This window comes from Vicugna pacos, chromosome 21, assembly GCF_048564905.1.
Source record: "Vicugna pacos chromosome 21, VicPac4, whole genome shotgun sequence".
NCBI classification, from domain to species: Eukaryota; Metazoa; Chordata; class Mammalia; order Artiodactyla; family Camelidae; genus Vicugna; species Vicugna pacos.
Window position 1 is genome coordinate 16,411,293 of NC_133007.1, and position 13,826 is coordinate 16,425,118.

The window sequence follows — 13,826 nt, forward strand, 5'->3', positions numbered from 1 at the left end:
AACTATATATTTGAAAAAGGGTTAATATCCAAAATATATAAGACACTCATACACTTCAAAAATAAAGAACTGAATAATCCCAATAAAAAATGGGCAAAGGACCTCAAGAGACATTTTTCCAAAGACATATAAATGGCCAAAAAGTACATGAAAAGGTGCTCAGTATCACTAACCATCAGGAAAATACAAATCAAAACCACAACAGGATATCATCTCATGTTTATCAGAATGGTTATTGTCAAAAATACAAGGTATAATGTTTGCTGGTAAGGATGTGGAGAAAAGTAACCCTTGTGCACTGTTGTTGGGAATGGAAATTAGTACAGTTAACTATGGGAAACATTATGAAAGAGTTCCTCAAAAAATTTAAACTCGAACTACCATATGATCCAGCTATCCCATTCCTGGGTATGTATCTGAAGGAAATGAAATCCTATCTTGAAAAGATATCTGTAGCACTCCACGTTCACTGCATCATTATTTACAACAGCCAAGACATGAAAAGAACCTACGTGTTTGTCAGTGGATGAATGAATAAAGAAAATGTGATATATTTACATATACACACAACGGAGCATTATTCAGCCATAAAAAAATGAAGGAAATCCAGCTATTTGAATAACATGGATGAACCCTAAGGGCCAGATAAAAAATGACAAACACCGTATGATATCACTTACACATGGGATCTAAAACTGCCCAACTGATAGAAACAAAGAGTAGATTGGTTGTTGCCAGAAGTTGGAAGGTAGAAGAAACGAGATTTTGTTAAAAAAGTACAGACTTCCAGTTATAAGATGAGTAAATTCTGGCATCTAATGTATAGCATGGTGGTTACAGTTAATAGTGTGCTGTAAACTTGAAAGATGCTAAAAGAGTAAATCTTAAATGTTCTCAACACTATCACAGCAAAAAAATGGCAATTATGTGACGTGACAAATGTGTCAAATAATCTTACTGTGGCAATCATTTTGCAATACATATGTATAATAAACAGTCACAATTTACACATTAAACTTAAACACTGATAAACGTAAATTATATCTTAACAAAGATAGGAAAAAATACAGAAGAATACCCATGAAACTAAAATAAGTGGTTATGTGTATCAGGGAGCAGAAAGAAATGAGGTAGACAGGAAAAGGATTTATAGACAGGAAATTTACTATATAATTTATTTTTGTACCATGAGAAGGCATTACGTATTTAAAAACTTAAATGCAAAATAAAAATAAGATCAAAATTTTTTAAAAATCGTATGAAAGCAGAAAAGATATCTGTAAGCTTGTTCGAAAGTTTACTTTCCACTCATCCTTAGGAAAATATTTAAGAATATAATCAGTAAAACCTGAAAGTAAATTCAAAAATGGGAAGACAGAAAATGCACAGCTTATAGAAACTTGAGAATACCATAAAGGCAATTGTGCATTATGGGAGATCCATGTGAAATTAATACTAGAAAATTCCTCTTTGGGTAGGGATAAAGATTTGGCCTTAGGTCCTTAAAGAAGAACATAAAACCTAACACATGCTTTGCCTCTTCAATAAACACTTCATAAGTGCCAAATATGTGCTAGGCACTCCTCTTGACACTGAAAGAAAATAAATTTATGAAGAGTATTTTTTGGGTCCAGAGTGCTGGGGTAGAGGGAGGCAGGTGTGCAGACTATGAACAAATAAGTAAATGTATATAACTATACACACTAGTGAGACGCACTATGGGAAGAAAACAGAAGAAAGAAAAAGATACTGATCAGGAATGGGGAGCTATCAGGGTGGACGGGGAACGTCTCTCTGAAAGGTAACACTCAGAGTTAAATGAAATGAGGAGGTAAGTTCACAAGATGGGGGAAGAAAGTTCTAAGCAGAAGACAAAGTATATGTCAGAGGTGTACTGGGCATATTTAAAGGAACAGCAAAAAGGTGAGTGTGACTGAAACAAATACGTGTAACGGAGAACACAGTAAGGAGTGAAATGGAGCAGAAAGCTAGTGCCAAATCTGTAGAGCCTCAGAAGCAACAAAGCCTTTTTCCTTTACTGTAAGGAAGCTGGAAACCCACTAGAGAGTTCTGAGCAGCTGAGCGTGCTCATCTATGACACAGATGATATATTACATAATTTTCTTCATGAACTTTCTTCCTACCCTCTCCTTGTCGTGAAGGAAGAGTCTAACAAAAGCTAAGAAAAGTACCTATGTACAAATAAGACTTACTAACATTGTTTGCTGAATTTTCACTCTTAGAATTAATACATAGACAAATTTCGGAAGATAACAATGGCTACAGAATATGAGGTAAAAATGCAATCGATGCTGACAATATAAAAGCACATGCAGCTGAAAGAGGTGTGAAACAGAAAGAGACAAGACGGTGGAAGGAAGGGTGAAAGCATTAAATGTCACTATTTTACAAATGACGATTCAAGAAATACTGCCTACAAATGACAGAAAAACAAAAAGATCTTTGTGTTTTGAAGTTAAAGTGATAACTGAAGAGACTGAAAACAGTAACACAAAATTTCTGAGAAGCCAAAAATCTTAGAAAGTTATATAAATTAGTTAAATCCTCTTCTATCATAGCAGGAAATCAGTAGACAATGTCCAAAACTGACAATTCAAGAAAGACCAGTATATGAATATCACATAGAAATATGAAAAAACACACCAGAAAATCTGAAACAAAGAACAATTAAAAGAAGGTGCTTAGGAAAATACGAAAGGAATAGGGAATGCAGGCCATGTCTGTTACTTTTTGTCATGATCCATTTTTAACCATGAACATATATTATTGTTATCCTTTTCCCTCAGGAATGGTTTAAGTTTTAAAATAAATAACATATACATAAACTGTATTTACAGCATAATTATAATTCCATAATGTGGACAGGAGAAAGGTAAGTTTGGGGGATAGGACTTTAAACACTTGTTCCCTCTTTACTTGAGTTTTAAATGTTGGATTCCTTAGAGTTAAGGCCTAGATGCTCGTTTCACTTTACAGTTTCTTTCTGGGTGCTCTTTCTAGTCTCGTATTTTCAATTAGCAGCTATAGCAGTGTTTTTCAAAGTATGATCCACAGGTCACCTAGATCAAAATCACCTGAAGTGTTTATTAGAATACAGATTTCATTGGCCTTCAACTCCAGAGATTTTTTTTTTGTCTTGGTATCTTAATTTCTTTAAAAGAAAAAAAAATGTTTAAAACTAGAGCTGGATAACCTTCTTCTAATGAAACAGGGTATCCCAATGTAACAGGAATAATGTATCTTTATAAGTGTAAATGAATACACTTTGATTTTCAGTAATTACTAGCCTTGTCCATTGTCTCAAAAACCAGCCTAGCAAACACAACATTGTAAATCCATCATACTTTCATAAAAATTAAAAAAAAAAAAAGCCTAGGAAACTCAGACCATAGGGGTTGTTTCATAAAAATGTTTCTCAATTCTTCTGCCTTTGTCAATCATACTCTAAATCTTACAATTTAAGGGGGGAAAAGGAGGAAATAATATAAAAGAACTAATATGACCTGATCAATATGCACAATCTAGGAAATGTGTGTTCAATGAATTAGTGGAATAATTAGGAGACTTAAGTAGAATAAAGTGAAATAAAGGAGACCAAGTAAGAGGACACTGCAGTAGCCCAGGCAAGCTTAAATTAGGTCACAGCACAAAGATAGAAGTGGATGGACTCCAGATGTATTCTGGAGGTCGAATTTATTAGTGAACAGACTGGATGAAGAAGTTGAGGGTAAGAGGGAAATCAAACACGAAAATTTTCAGCATATATAATAGACAGCTGGATGAATGATGTGCCATTTATTGAAATGTAGAAGGTTACAGATTTAGGGGAGAAAATCGAGTATTTGGTTAAGCCACCTGAATCCTGTGATCAATAACCAAAAGTAGGACAATCAAATACTGTGTGCCTCTTTAGGCTATAAAATATGAAGCACACAGTCTCACCTGTAAACATTCCTGCCACACAAGTTGAATCTGAATCTAATCAAACCTCTAGAAGTAACTTCCACGAAAAGGAAATACAGAGGATATAGAACCAAGTTAAATGCCATCACAAGAAAATAAACCACTATCTACCATGTGGGACAATATAAAGGAAAACTGACTCAGTTTCTGTAACAAGTCAATGGCAGGGACAAAAAAGGGGAAGACTGCTCTAGATTAATTGAGATTTAAGAGGCACAGCAGTCAAGGTATGGACTTTGTTTGGATCCTCTTTTGAACAAACAGCTACAAAAAGACATTTTTAAAGAATGAGGGCAATTTGATTATGGACTGTGTCTTAGATGATACTAAAAATATACTGCCAATCTTGTTAAATTATATAATGATATTTTGATTACAAAAGAAAATGTCCACTGCTTTTAGGTTATACATAGGGATGAAATGGTATCGTATCTGGGATTTGCTTTAAAATACCTCGGAAAGGAGGGGGAAAAGAAGAAAATTGAAATGGAAAAAGAAAATGTGCCAAAATCTTGATGATTGCTAAATCCAAGTGCTCAGTATATATAAAAAGCATGCTTGAAGTTTTCATAACAAAAATTAAAAAGAAAAAAGGTTCTATTTTGGCCCCTATTAAATTTGGGGTGCTATTTGACACACAACTGGGAATGTTAAAGTAGAGAGTTATATATATGAATCTGGAGTTCTGGGAAGAAGTGGGAAGTTGGAAGGCATGGTGTTTTTGGCCATGGGACCAAACAGAATCACCCAGAAAAGTAAAGAGAAAATAGGGGAGGAGGAGCCAGGACAGAGTGTTGGTATATCCAACGTTTGAGGAGGAGTCAGCTGAGAGATGAATACACAACGAGTCAGTGAGATAGAAAGAAAATCAAGAGTGTGGCATTAGCAAAAAACAAGAGAAAAAATATTTCAAAAAAGATGTGTTCAACCAATGTCTAAAGTTTCTGAGAAGTGATCCTACCTTTGGAGATAGGAGCACTAGTGACCTTCACAAAAGCAGTATCAGTAACGTGAAAGAGATGGAAGTCTTCTGATATCAGAAAACTCATCATTCTTTAGAAAAATTCCCATATACTTTCCTAAATTCAAAATATACTTTTATGTTTTAATGTAAAATTTTATTCCCCAATTTTATTATAGTTAGTCACAATCTCTTCTGGGAGTATTGGGGCATTTCCTCAAACATCTCCACGCTTAGTATTGAAGTCCTTCATAGTTAAAGACACATGCACTCCAATGTTCATAGCAGCACTGTTTACAATAGCCAATACATGGAAGCAACCTAAATATCCATCGACAGATGACTGGATAAAGAAGTTGTGATATATTTATACAATGGAATACTCCTCAGCCATAAAAAAGAATGAAATAATGTGATTTGCAAATGTTAACCACTATATATAAAAATAGATAAACAAATTTCTTCTGTATAGCACAGGGAACTATATTCAATATATTGTAATAACCTTTAGTAAAAAAGAATATAAAAACAAATACATATATGTATTATATATATATGCATGACTGGGGCATTATGCTGTATACCAGAAATTGACACTCTGTAACTAACTATACTTCAAATAAATAAAGTCCTCCATAGTTGAGAATTAACTGTTACTTACACAGCCATCATGCACATTCAGGGTTGCTTCAAGTTTTAATCTTTGGATAAATTCTCTTCTTCCTGTTTAAAAAGAAAGAATGAACTAATAAATCATACAAGTTATTGCTTAGGAAAGTGTAATATTTTAAGAGTTTAGGCATGAGGTAGATTCAAGCTCTAACTTCAACACCTTCATTTACAAGCTGAGTGACAATGGGCAAATTAACCACCTTAGCCCTGGTTTCCTCACTACAGTATCTACCTACCTCATGTGATTATTGTAAGGATTAAGTGATTCAAGAACAGAAAGGACTTAGCATAGTATCTGGACCACAGTAAACATTCATATGTTCCCTTCAATTTATCTATTCATTCAACAAATATATTGCATACTAACTGCATTCCAGGTGGTGTTCTAAGAGCTAGGCATACAATGATAAAACAAAACAGAAAAAGATCCCTGCCTCTAGGTTAATGAAAGACAATAAACAATATGTAACTGTGAAAGTGCTATATAGAAAGATAAAGCAAAGAGAGGGGATAAGAGAAGACTGGAGGTGGGGGATAGAGTTTTCAATTTTAAACAGGGTGGCAAACTGTTTTTATAAGATGCCACCTATTTTTAAACACATCTCAATTTCAGAAATGTTAAAATATTTGAAAGTTCATTTCACAATGATGAAATTTGGCAGCAAAAAAATAAAATCAGCCTAAATTTCTATCAATAGCAGAAGTTACAATACTTCAAAAATAGAACAAATTCCTTCTTTGAAAAAGAGAAATGTTTCCCTTTAAGAAATGAATCATCTTTACCAAAAAAGGAACAAAAAGCTTTATGTTTATTCAGAAGCTGCAATGAAACAAAGCTGAATATAATGACAAACAATGATAATTAGCTAAGTAATCAGGCTGATGAGACCTCAAAATTAAACGTGACTATGCTCTCTATATACTGTCATAAGGGACAGATTTTTTCTGTTCTGCATTCAAAGTGAAGACCAAGATATTCTTGAAATTGTTTTCTTTGTCCTTACTTATAACTGGTGAGAAGGCTAGATGAAGGCTGAACATATGGTTTAAAGACTCTGTGTGTGTGTGTGTGTGTGTGTGTGTGTGTGTGTGTGTGTGTGTGTGTGTGTGTGTGTGTGTGTGTGTGTCAGGACTGGGGGTGGGGAGGTAAGTGCAGAAGAGTGGGGGCTCTATGGTTTCTAAACTTATTAGAATAAAACAACCTACAGAAATTCAGCAAAGCATTTTCATGAACTAGGTTGTACTTATATAATTAACTTCTCAAATCCGGTTTTCAGTTTAAAAAAGATGCTAACTGTGGTAAACAGATAAAATGTTTAAAAAAATCTTTTCCTGTTGGCTAACAGCAGGCTTGGTAATCCTACTGAGTTAGAAATAAAGAGTTAAGAAATAAAGTATCAAAATTAATAACGTGACAGCTATTTAAATTCTTTAAAATGCTAAAAAAAAAAAAGTACTAAAAACTTTTTTTCCAAATTTTTAAAATCTGGTTTTGAAAACATGGCTCTAGCCATTTCCATCTAAAGAAAATGGTGATGGGACATAAGAGACTAGAACACAAAGTGAGTTCTTCAAGCAAGAACTCATATATGAACTTGTACATAAAAGCATGCACTGAGACATGACAGACACGTTACAGCTCCTGAATGGTATTTCTGTATGTGACTTAGAAGATCAAAAAGATTGCATTGTCCACACATCCCATAAAATGTGCTTATAGAACAAACTAGTGTAAACTTCCTCTACCCTTCTAGGAATTAAATGTACTACACCAAGAAATAGAAGCTGAAAGCTAGCATAAAACAAGAACTGTTAAGTTAAAAAAAAAAATTGATCCCTCTCAAATTAAAATAAAAATAAACTCATACCTATTATCAACAACTGTGAAGAATCTGGATTATTTCCAAGCTAACAAGTTACCTGCCACCATTTCATGGATGCTGGCAGAAGACACAAGACTCCCAAGTCAGAGGCAAAGGATTTTTCTACAGAACAAGCTTCAGGTTCACACTGGTTCCCCTTGTCCCCCAGTTCCCATAGGGCAACACACAGGGGCCTGGGTGAATACTGCACAGGCAGAGAGTTTGAATCACAGCTGGGAAACTCGGAATTGAAGGAACCCAAATCTTTTATCAGGCAAACCTGCCTAACCTTTGTCCCAAAGGAAGACATTTTTATTCTGGACAATAAATGAATCTGCCCTCTGCTCCAGAGGGAGATACTATAGCTCTCAAGGTGCTTCCCTAAATAAATATCCTTGAAAAGATTGTCCAGAACAAAGCAGCCAGTGCCTCTGCTCACAAGATGTGCAGAAATGCAGAAGAGCCATAGAGAATTGGCTCCCAACAAGCACACACTTGTCATGGATGAATTTACCTATCATTGCAGCTTTCTACTCACATCTTCCTTGCAGCCCAAGCTGCCTCACATAATTCCATCTCTACTTTTACATTGTATTCTATATTAATAGACTGTTAAGTTGTGTGAAGAGGAACATTCTTTTGTTCAGCCAAATATCCTAAGTGCCCAGAACAGTGCCTAGAAGGAAGTAGGTATCCAATACACATTTGCTGAATTAGTGAATAAATGAATAGGATCATAATATTGACTCTGTTCTTCAATACGTTTCCACTCAATAAAACAAGGTGAACATCTTTCACTGGCAATAGACATACTGCTCATTTTTAATGACTTTTAACTTATTAAACATCTTTGTAACTTATTTATTTTCATTTTATTATTAGACTATGAGATGCTTGGAACAAGAAATGTTAGGTTTAAATATCTAACTTGGAAAATACTGTACACATGCGGAGCAAAATTTAACCTTTTAGGGCCTCAGTTCCACATCTGTAAAAGCTTTATGTTTGATGAGAATAACTTCACAGGTCTGTTGTCAGGAGTAAATGAATTAGCACGTGTAAAACTCATAGATGTGTCTGAGATACTATAGACACTTAATATTAGTTCTCTCTTTACGCATAGGTGGGATTGTTTAAGGTTAATACTGTCTGAGAGAAAATGGGTTTTTTTAAATGACTTCATTATGGAGTTGTGGTAACTTCAGCTGGTTAAGAAAAAAGAATAAAGATAGTTATACAGAGAAAAAAGATGGAACAGCACTTTAACAGAATTTTTTACTTGACTTGACTCTACTGCCCCTGTGAGCTACTTCTTTTGAATGACAAACTTCTCCGTCATCTACATACACTGCCTTCTCTAGCTCACTGTCAGGTCTTCCTTTTCCTGCACTGTCTGTTTTACCCCCTCCTATTGATTGGTTTTGTTCTCAGAAATTGTGGGGTATCAATAAATCCAATGGTCTCTTTCAAGACACATTTTTCATGACCTCATAGTATTATTATCTGTCACAGCTAACTTGTCTCCTTGAAATAATTTTTGTCTTTCATGACATTCTTACTAGATAACCAGGAGAACTAAAAATTATAGGGTCACAAACTGAGGAGACAGAACATAGGACTGTTTCACCTCTGACAAAGCACTGGGCAAATGGGTGACTGCTACCAAAATGTGCAAGAAGAAAACAGTAAAAACTCAAAGGAATGCTTAAAGGCCAATTGTAGGCGAGAGAGCCAGTTTAGTATACTAATCTCTAGGATCCTACATTCAGTCACCAGCTCTTTTCCACTAGCCTCCTCCAAGCATTCATAAGAAACACTGAAAATGGCAGGAGGCCTGAGAGAGTATCTTTTCTGTCTGGAAGGACTTGGGAAAAAACCTCCAGTCACTTTTCAGGTCTTTCTCTCTTAGGAAACAAAAGCTTTATCCCACGGGGAAATCCTAGCTAAAAAGAGCCTCAGCAAAGGTCCACTGGCTTTAAGAGAGTCAGGAAATCCTCACATCTATTTCAGGCAAAGGCAATTGCCTTGAGGAAGTGAAAGAAGTACAAACTGCCTGTCCTTGGGGAAGGGTCTGGAATCCCCCTCCCATCCCTACCAAGAGCCTTACAATGAACAACAAGCAAAAAGTGTGATGGCTTTAAAATGTGTCAACATTGAACCACATTTCCCAGAATTTCTTCCATGTATGTTTTCTGTTACTTGAATCACCAGTCATTTTTACACAAGATTGGTGGGAGGGGGGTGGGGGTTGGTAGGCAACATACTAATTTTTATGCTGAGAAAGCAGATGCTTACGTTGCTTATATACATGGTTACCTGGCTGGCTCCCTTCGTTGGAATTTGTAGCAACTAGGCCTGTAACCGTCCTGCCTACCCAAGGATCCTCTTCTAGCTTCCTGTAATACTAGGTCAAATTGTGTTTAGGTCCATGACAAAGGCTGCCAGTTTCTCCTACAGAACATGTACATCCATAAGGTTAGAGGCAGTGAGAACTGGCAGAGATTCTATGTTTTCATGGGTTCAAGCTTTTCTTTCCAACCCATAATTTATCATCATCCTTTCCCAACTGTCTGTCCTGAGGGTGTCAAGCCCCACCAAAGGACATGAAGAGAATAACTTTACAAAGACAGTTTAATGAGTTCCCGCAATTACATAAAATCAAATACCAGTAACACATCTTTGTGTGTATGTATGTTTGTGTATTTCCTGGTTGTTCTGCTTCTCTGAGCGGACTCATTCATGATAAACACTTTCAGCAAACTAGGAACAGAAGGAAATTTCCTCAATCTGATAAAAAGCACCAATAAAAGACCTAAAACTTATACCATACTTGATGATGAAAGACTGAACACATTCCATTTAAAATCAGGAACAATACAATGATGTGCACTCTCACCACTGCATTAAACACAGTACTGGAAGTTTTAGCCAATGGGATAAAGTAAGAAAGAAAAAAAAAAGATATACAGATTACAAAGGAAGAAATAAAACAGTCCCAATACAAAGATGATATGATTTTCCATGCAGAATATCTCCTAGAATTATACCCAAAAACCTCTGAGAAAGTGAGTTCAGCAAGGTCGCAGGATATAAAATCAACACACAAAAAATCGCACTGTTACATACTAACAATGAACATGTAGCAGTTGAACTTAAACACATCCATCTATAACAGCTCAAAAGAAAACAAAATATTTAGACACAAATATAACAAAACATGTTTAGGACTTGCATCCTGATAATTACAAAATGCTGATAAAAGAAACTAAAGAACTAAATAAATGGAGGGATGTATCATGCTTACGGATCAGAAGACTCAACAATGCAAAGATGTCAGTTCTTCCCAAACCCATATATGTACGTCCAACTCAATTCCTATCAAAATCCCAGCAAGGTATTTTGGAGATATGGACAAGCTTACTCGTTAAAATTCATATAAAAAGGCAAAAGACCTAGAAGAGCTAAAACTATTCTGAAAAAGAATGAGGGGGGCAGTCACTCAATCTGATGTAAAAACTTACCATGTACCTACAATAAGCAAAACAGTATGGTATTTACAGAGGGAAAGATACACAAATAAATGAAAGAGAATAGAGAACACACAATCAGATACACACAAACATGCCCAACTGATATTTAATAAAGGTGCAAAGGCAATTCAATGGGGCAAATACATTTTTTAAACAAATGGTGCTAGAGAAAGTGGACATCCATAAGCAGAAAAAAGAACTTCAAACTAAATCATATACCTCATGCAAAAGTTAACAGAAAATGGGCCCTGGACTTAAATGCAAAAATGTAAAACTATGAAACTTTAGGGAGAAAAAAAAACATCGGAGATAATCTTCAGGACCTAGGGACAGGTTAAGACTATTTAGACATGACATCAAACGCATAATTCATAAAAGAAATAACTTAGTAAATTGAACCTCACCAAAGTTAAATTTACTCTGCAAAAGACTGTGAAGACAAGAAAAAGACAAACTACAGACTGGAAAAAGGCACCTGCAAACTGCGTATCTGACAAAGGACCAGTATTTAAACTATACAAACAAGTCTCAAAACACAATAGTGAAAAATAATAATAACCCAAACAGAAAATGAGCAGGAGACACAAAAAGACACGTCACTGAAAATATAAACATGGCAGAAACCCTCCAAACACCAACAGCCAGCAGCAACGGGACCCAGCCCTACCTGCCAGCAGGCCAGCAACAGCCTGGGACTCCTATGCCATACAGCCAGCCACACAAGGACCCAGCCCCCAAAACAAGCAGCTAGAAGCCTCCGCACTTTGCAGGGCCTGGCGGACACCTGGCATGGAAGCCAGCCCCACCTACTGGCATGCCACAGTAGTCAGTCCCACCGCAACAGAAGGACCCACACAGCCCACATGGGGGCACCGCTAGATCACAGGAGTGTGCTTTTCAGCCTGTAAGATATCTCCTACATTAAGCCACTTCTCCAAAATTAGGAAACATTAAAAACCTATCTAATACATAAACACGTAATTAGGCAAAATGAGGAAACAGAGGAATATGTTCCAATGGAAGGAACAAGATAAAACCCCAGAAGAAAAACTAAGTGAATTGGAGTTAAGCAGTCTACCTGATAAAGAGTTCAAGGTAATGACCACAAAGATGCTCAACAAAGTCTGGTGAAGAATGGATGAACACAGTGAGAAGCTTACCAAAGAGTTAGAAAATACAAAGAAGAACCAGAGCTGAAGAACACAAAATCTGAAATAAAAAATACACTAGAAGGAATCAACAGTAATTATGAGACTAGAAATCAACTATTTTTTAAAAAAAAAACTGCAAAAACCACAAACACATGGAGGCTAAATATGCTACTAAATAACCAATGAACCACTGAAGAAATCAAAGGAAAAATAAAAATAAAAAAAATCAAATGAAAATGGAAACACAATGATCCAAAATCTGAAGAACTCAATAAAAGCAGTTTTAAGAGGGAAGTATAATGATACATGTCTACCTTAGGAAACAAGAAAAATTTTAAGCAACCTAACCTTACATCTAAAGCCACAAGAGTAGGAACAAACAAGACCCACCCACACACACAAAAAATAATAATAATAAAGATAAGAGCAAAATAAATGAAATAAGGCTAAAAAATAGAAAAGATCAATAAAACTAAGAAGGTTCTTTGAAAAGGCTAAAATAAATTTGATAAACTTGTAGCTGCACGCATCAAGAAAAAGAACTCAAATCAATAAAATCAGAAGTGAAAAAGGAGAAATATAAAGAATCATAAGAGATTACTATAAACAATTACATGCTAATAAAATGGACAACCTTAAAGAAACAGACAAATTTCTAGAAATGTCCAATCTCCCAAGACTGAATCAGGAAGAAACAGAAAACATTAACAGACCAATTACTAGTAGAACAATTGAGTCAGTAACCAAAAATCTAAGAACAAACAAAAGTCTAGGACCAGACAGCTTCACAGATAAATTCTACCATTTACAGACGACCTAATACCTATCCTTTTCAAATGATTCGAAAAAAATGAAGAGGATGGAAGGACTTCTAAACTCATGTTATGAAGCCAGCATCACTCTGATACCAAAACCAGACAAAGACACCACAAAAGAAAATTTCAGGCCAATATCACTGATGAATACACAAGCAAAAATCCTCAATAAAATATTATCAAGCCAAATTCAACAATACAGTATAAGTTTCATACACCGTGATCAAACAGGATTTATCCCAGGGATGCAAGGATGGTTCAGTATCTGCAATTCAGTCAGTGTGATATACCACATTAACACACTGAAGACTAAAAATCATATGATCATTTCCATAGGTGCATAAAAAGCTTTTGACAAAATATCCATTTACGATAAAAACTCAACAAACTGAGTATAAAGGAACATATTTCAACATAATAAATGACCACTTTATTGACAGACCCACAGCTAACACCATACTCAACAGTGAGATGCTAAAAGCATTTCCCCCCCAGATCAGGAACAAGACAAGGATGCCCACCCTCAACACTTCTATTTGACATAATATTGGAAGTCCCAGCCATAGCAATCAGACAAGAAAAAGAAATAAAAGGAATCTAAATTGGAAAGGAAAAGTAAAATTGTCACTGTCTGTAGGTGACATACTATATATAGAAAATCCTAAAGATGCCACCAAAAACTATCAGAATAAATGAATTCTGTAAAGTTACAGGATAAAAAATTAATATATAGAAATCTGTTGTTTCTATACACTAACAATGAACTACCAGAAAGAGAAATTAAGAAAACAATTTTATTTACAATTGTATCAAAAAGAATAAAATACTTAGGAATAAATCTAACCAAGGAG

At 35.3% G+C, this 13,826-nt stretch overlaps 1 protein-coding gene across 5 annotated transcripts in view; it reads right to left on the reverse strand.

Moving 5' to 3' along the window:
• The window catches only part of DCAF6 (DDB1 and CUL4 associated factor 6), a 118,250-nt gene that overhangs the window by 95,118 nt on the left and 9,306 nt on the right, over positions 1-13,826 (reverse strand). For all 5 annotated transcript variants that reach the window (XM_031688731.2, XM_031688728.2, XM_031688730.2 and 2 more), the window contains exon 2: positions 5,607-5,668. Coding sequence is in view for 3 of the 5 variants with exons in the window: in XM_031688730.2 (XP_031544590.2) it covers positions 5,607-5,668 (62 nt within the window). In the remaining 2 variants the exon portion in view is untranslated. The remainder of the gene's footprint in view (positions 1-5,606; positions 5,669-13,826) is intronic.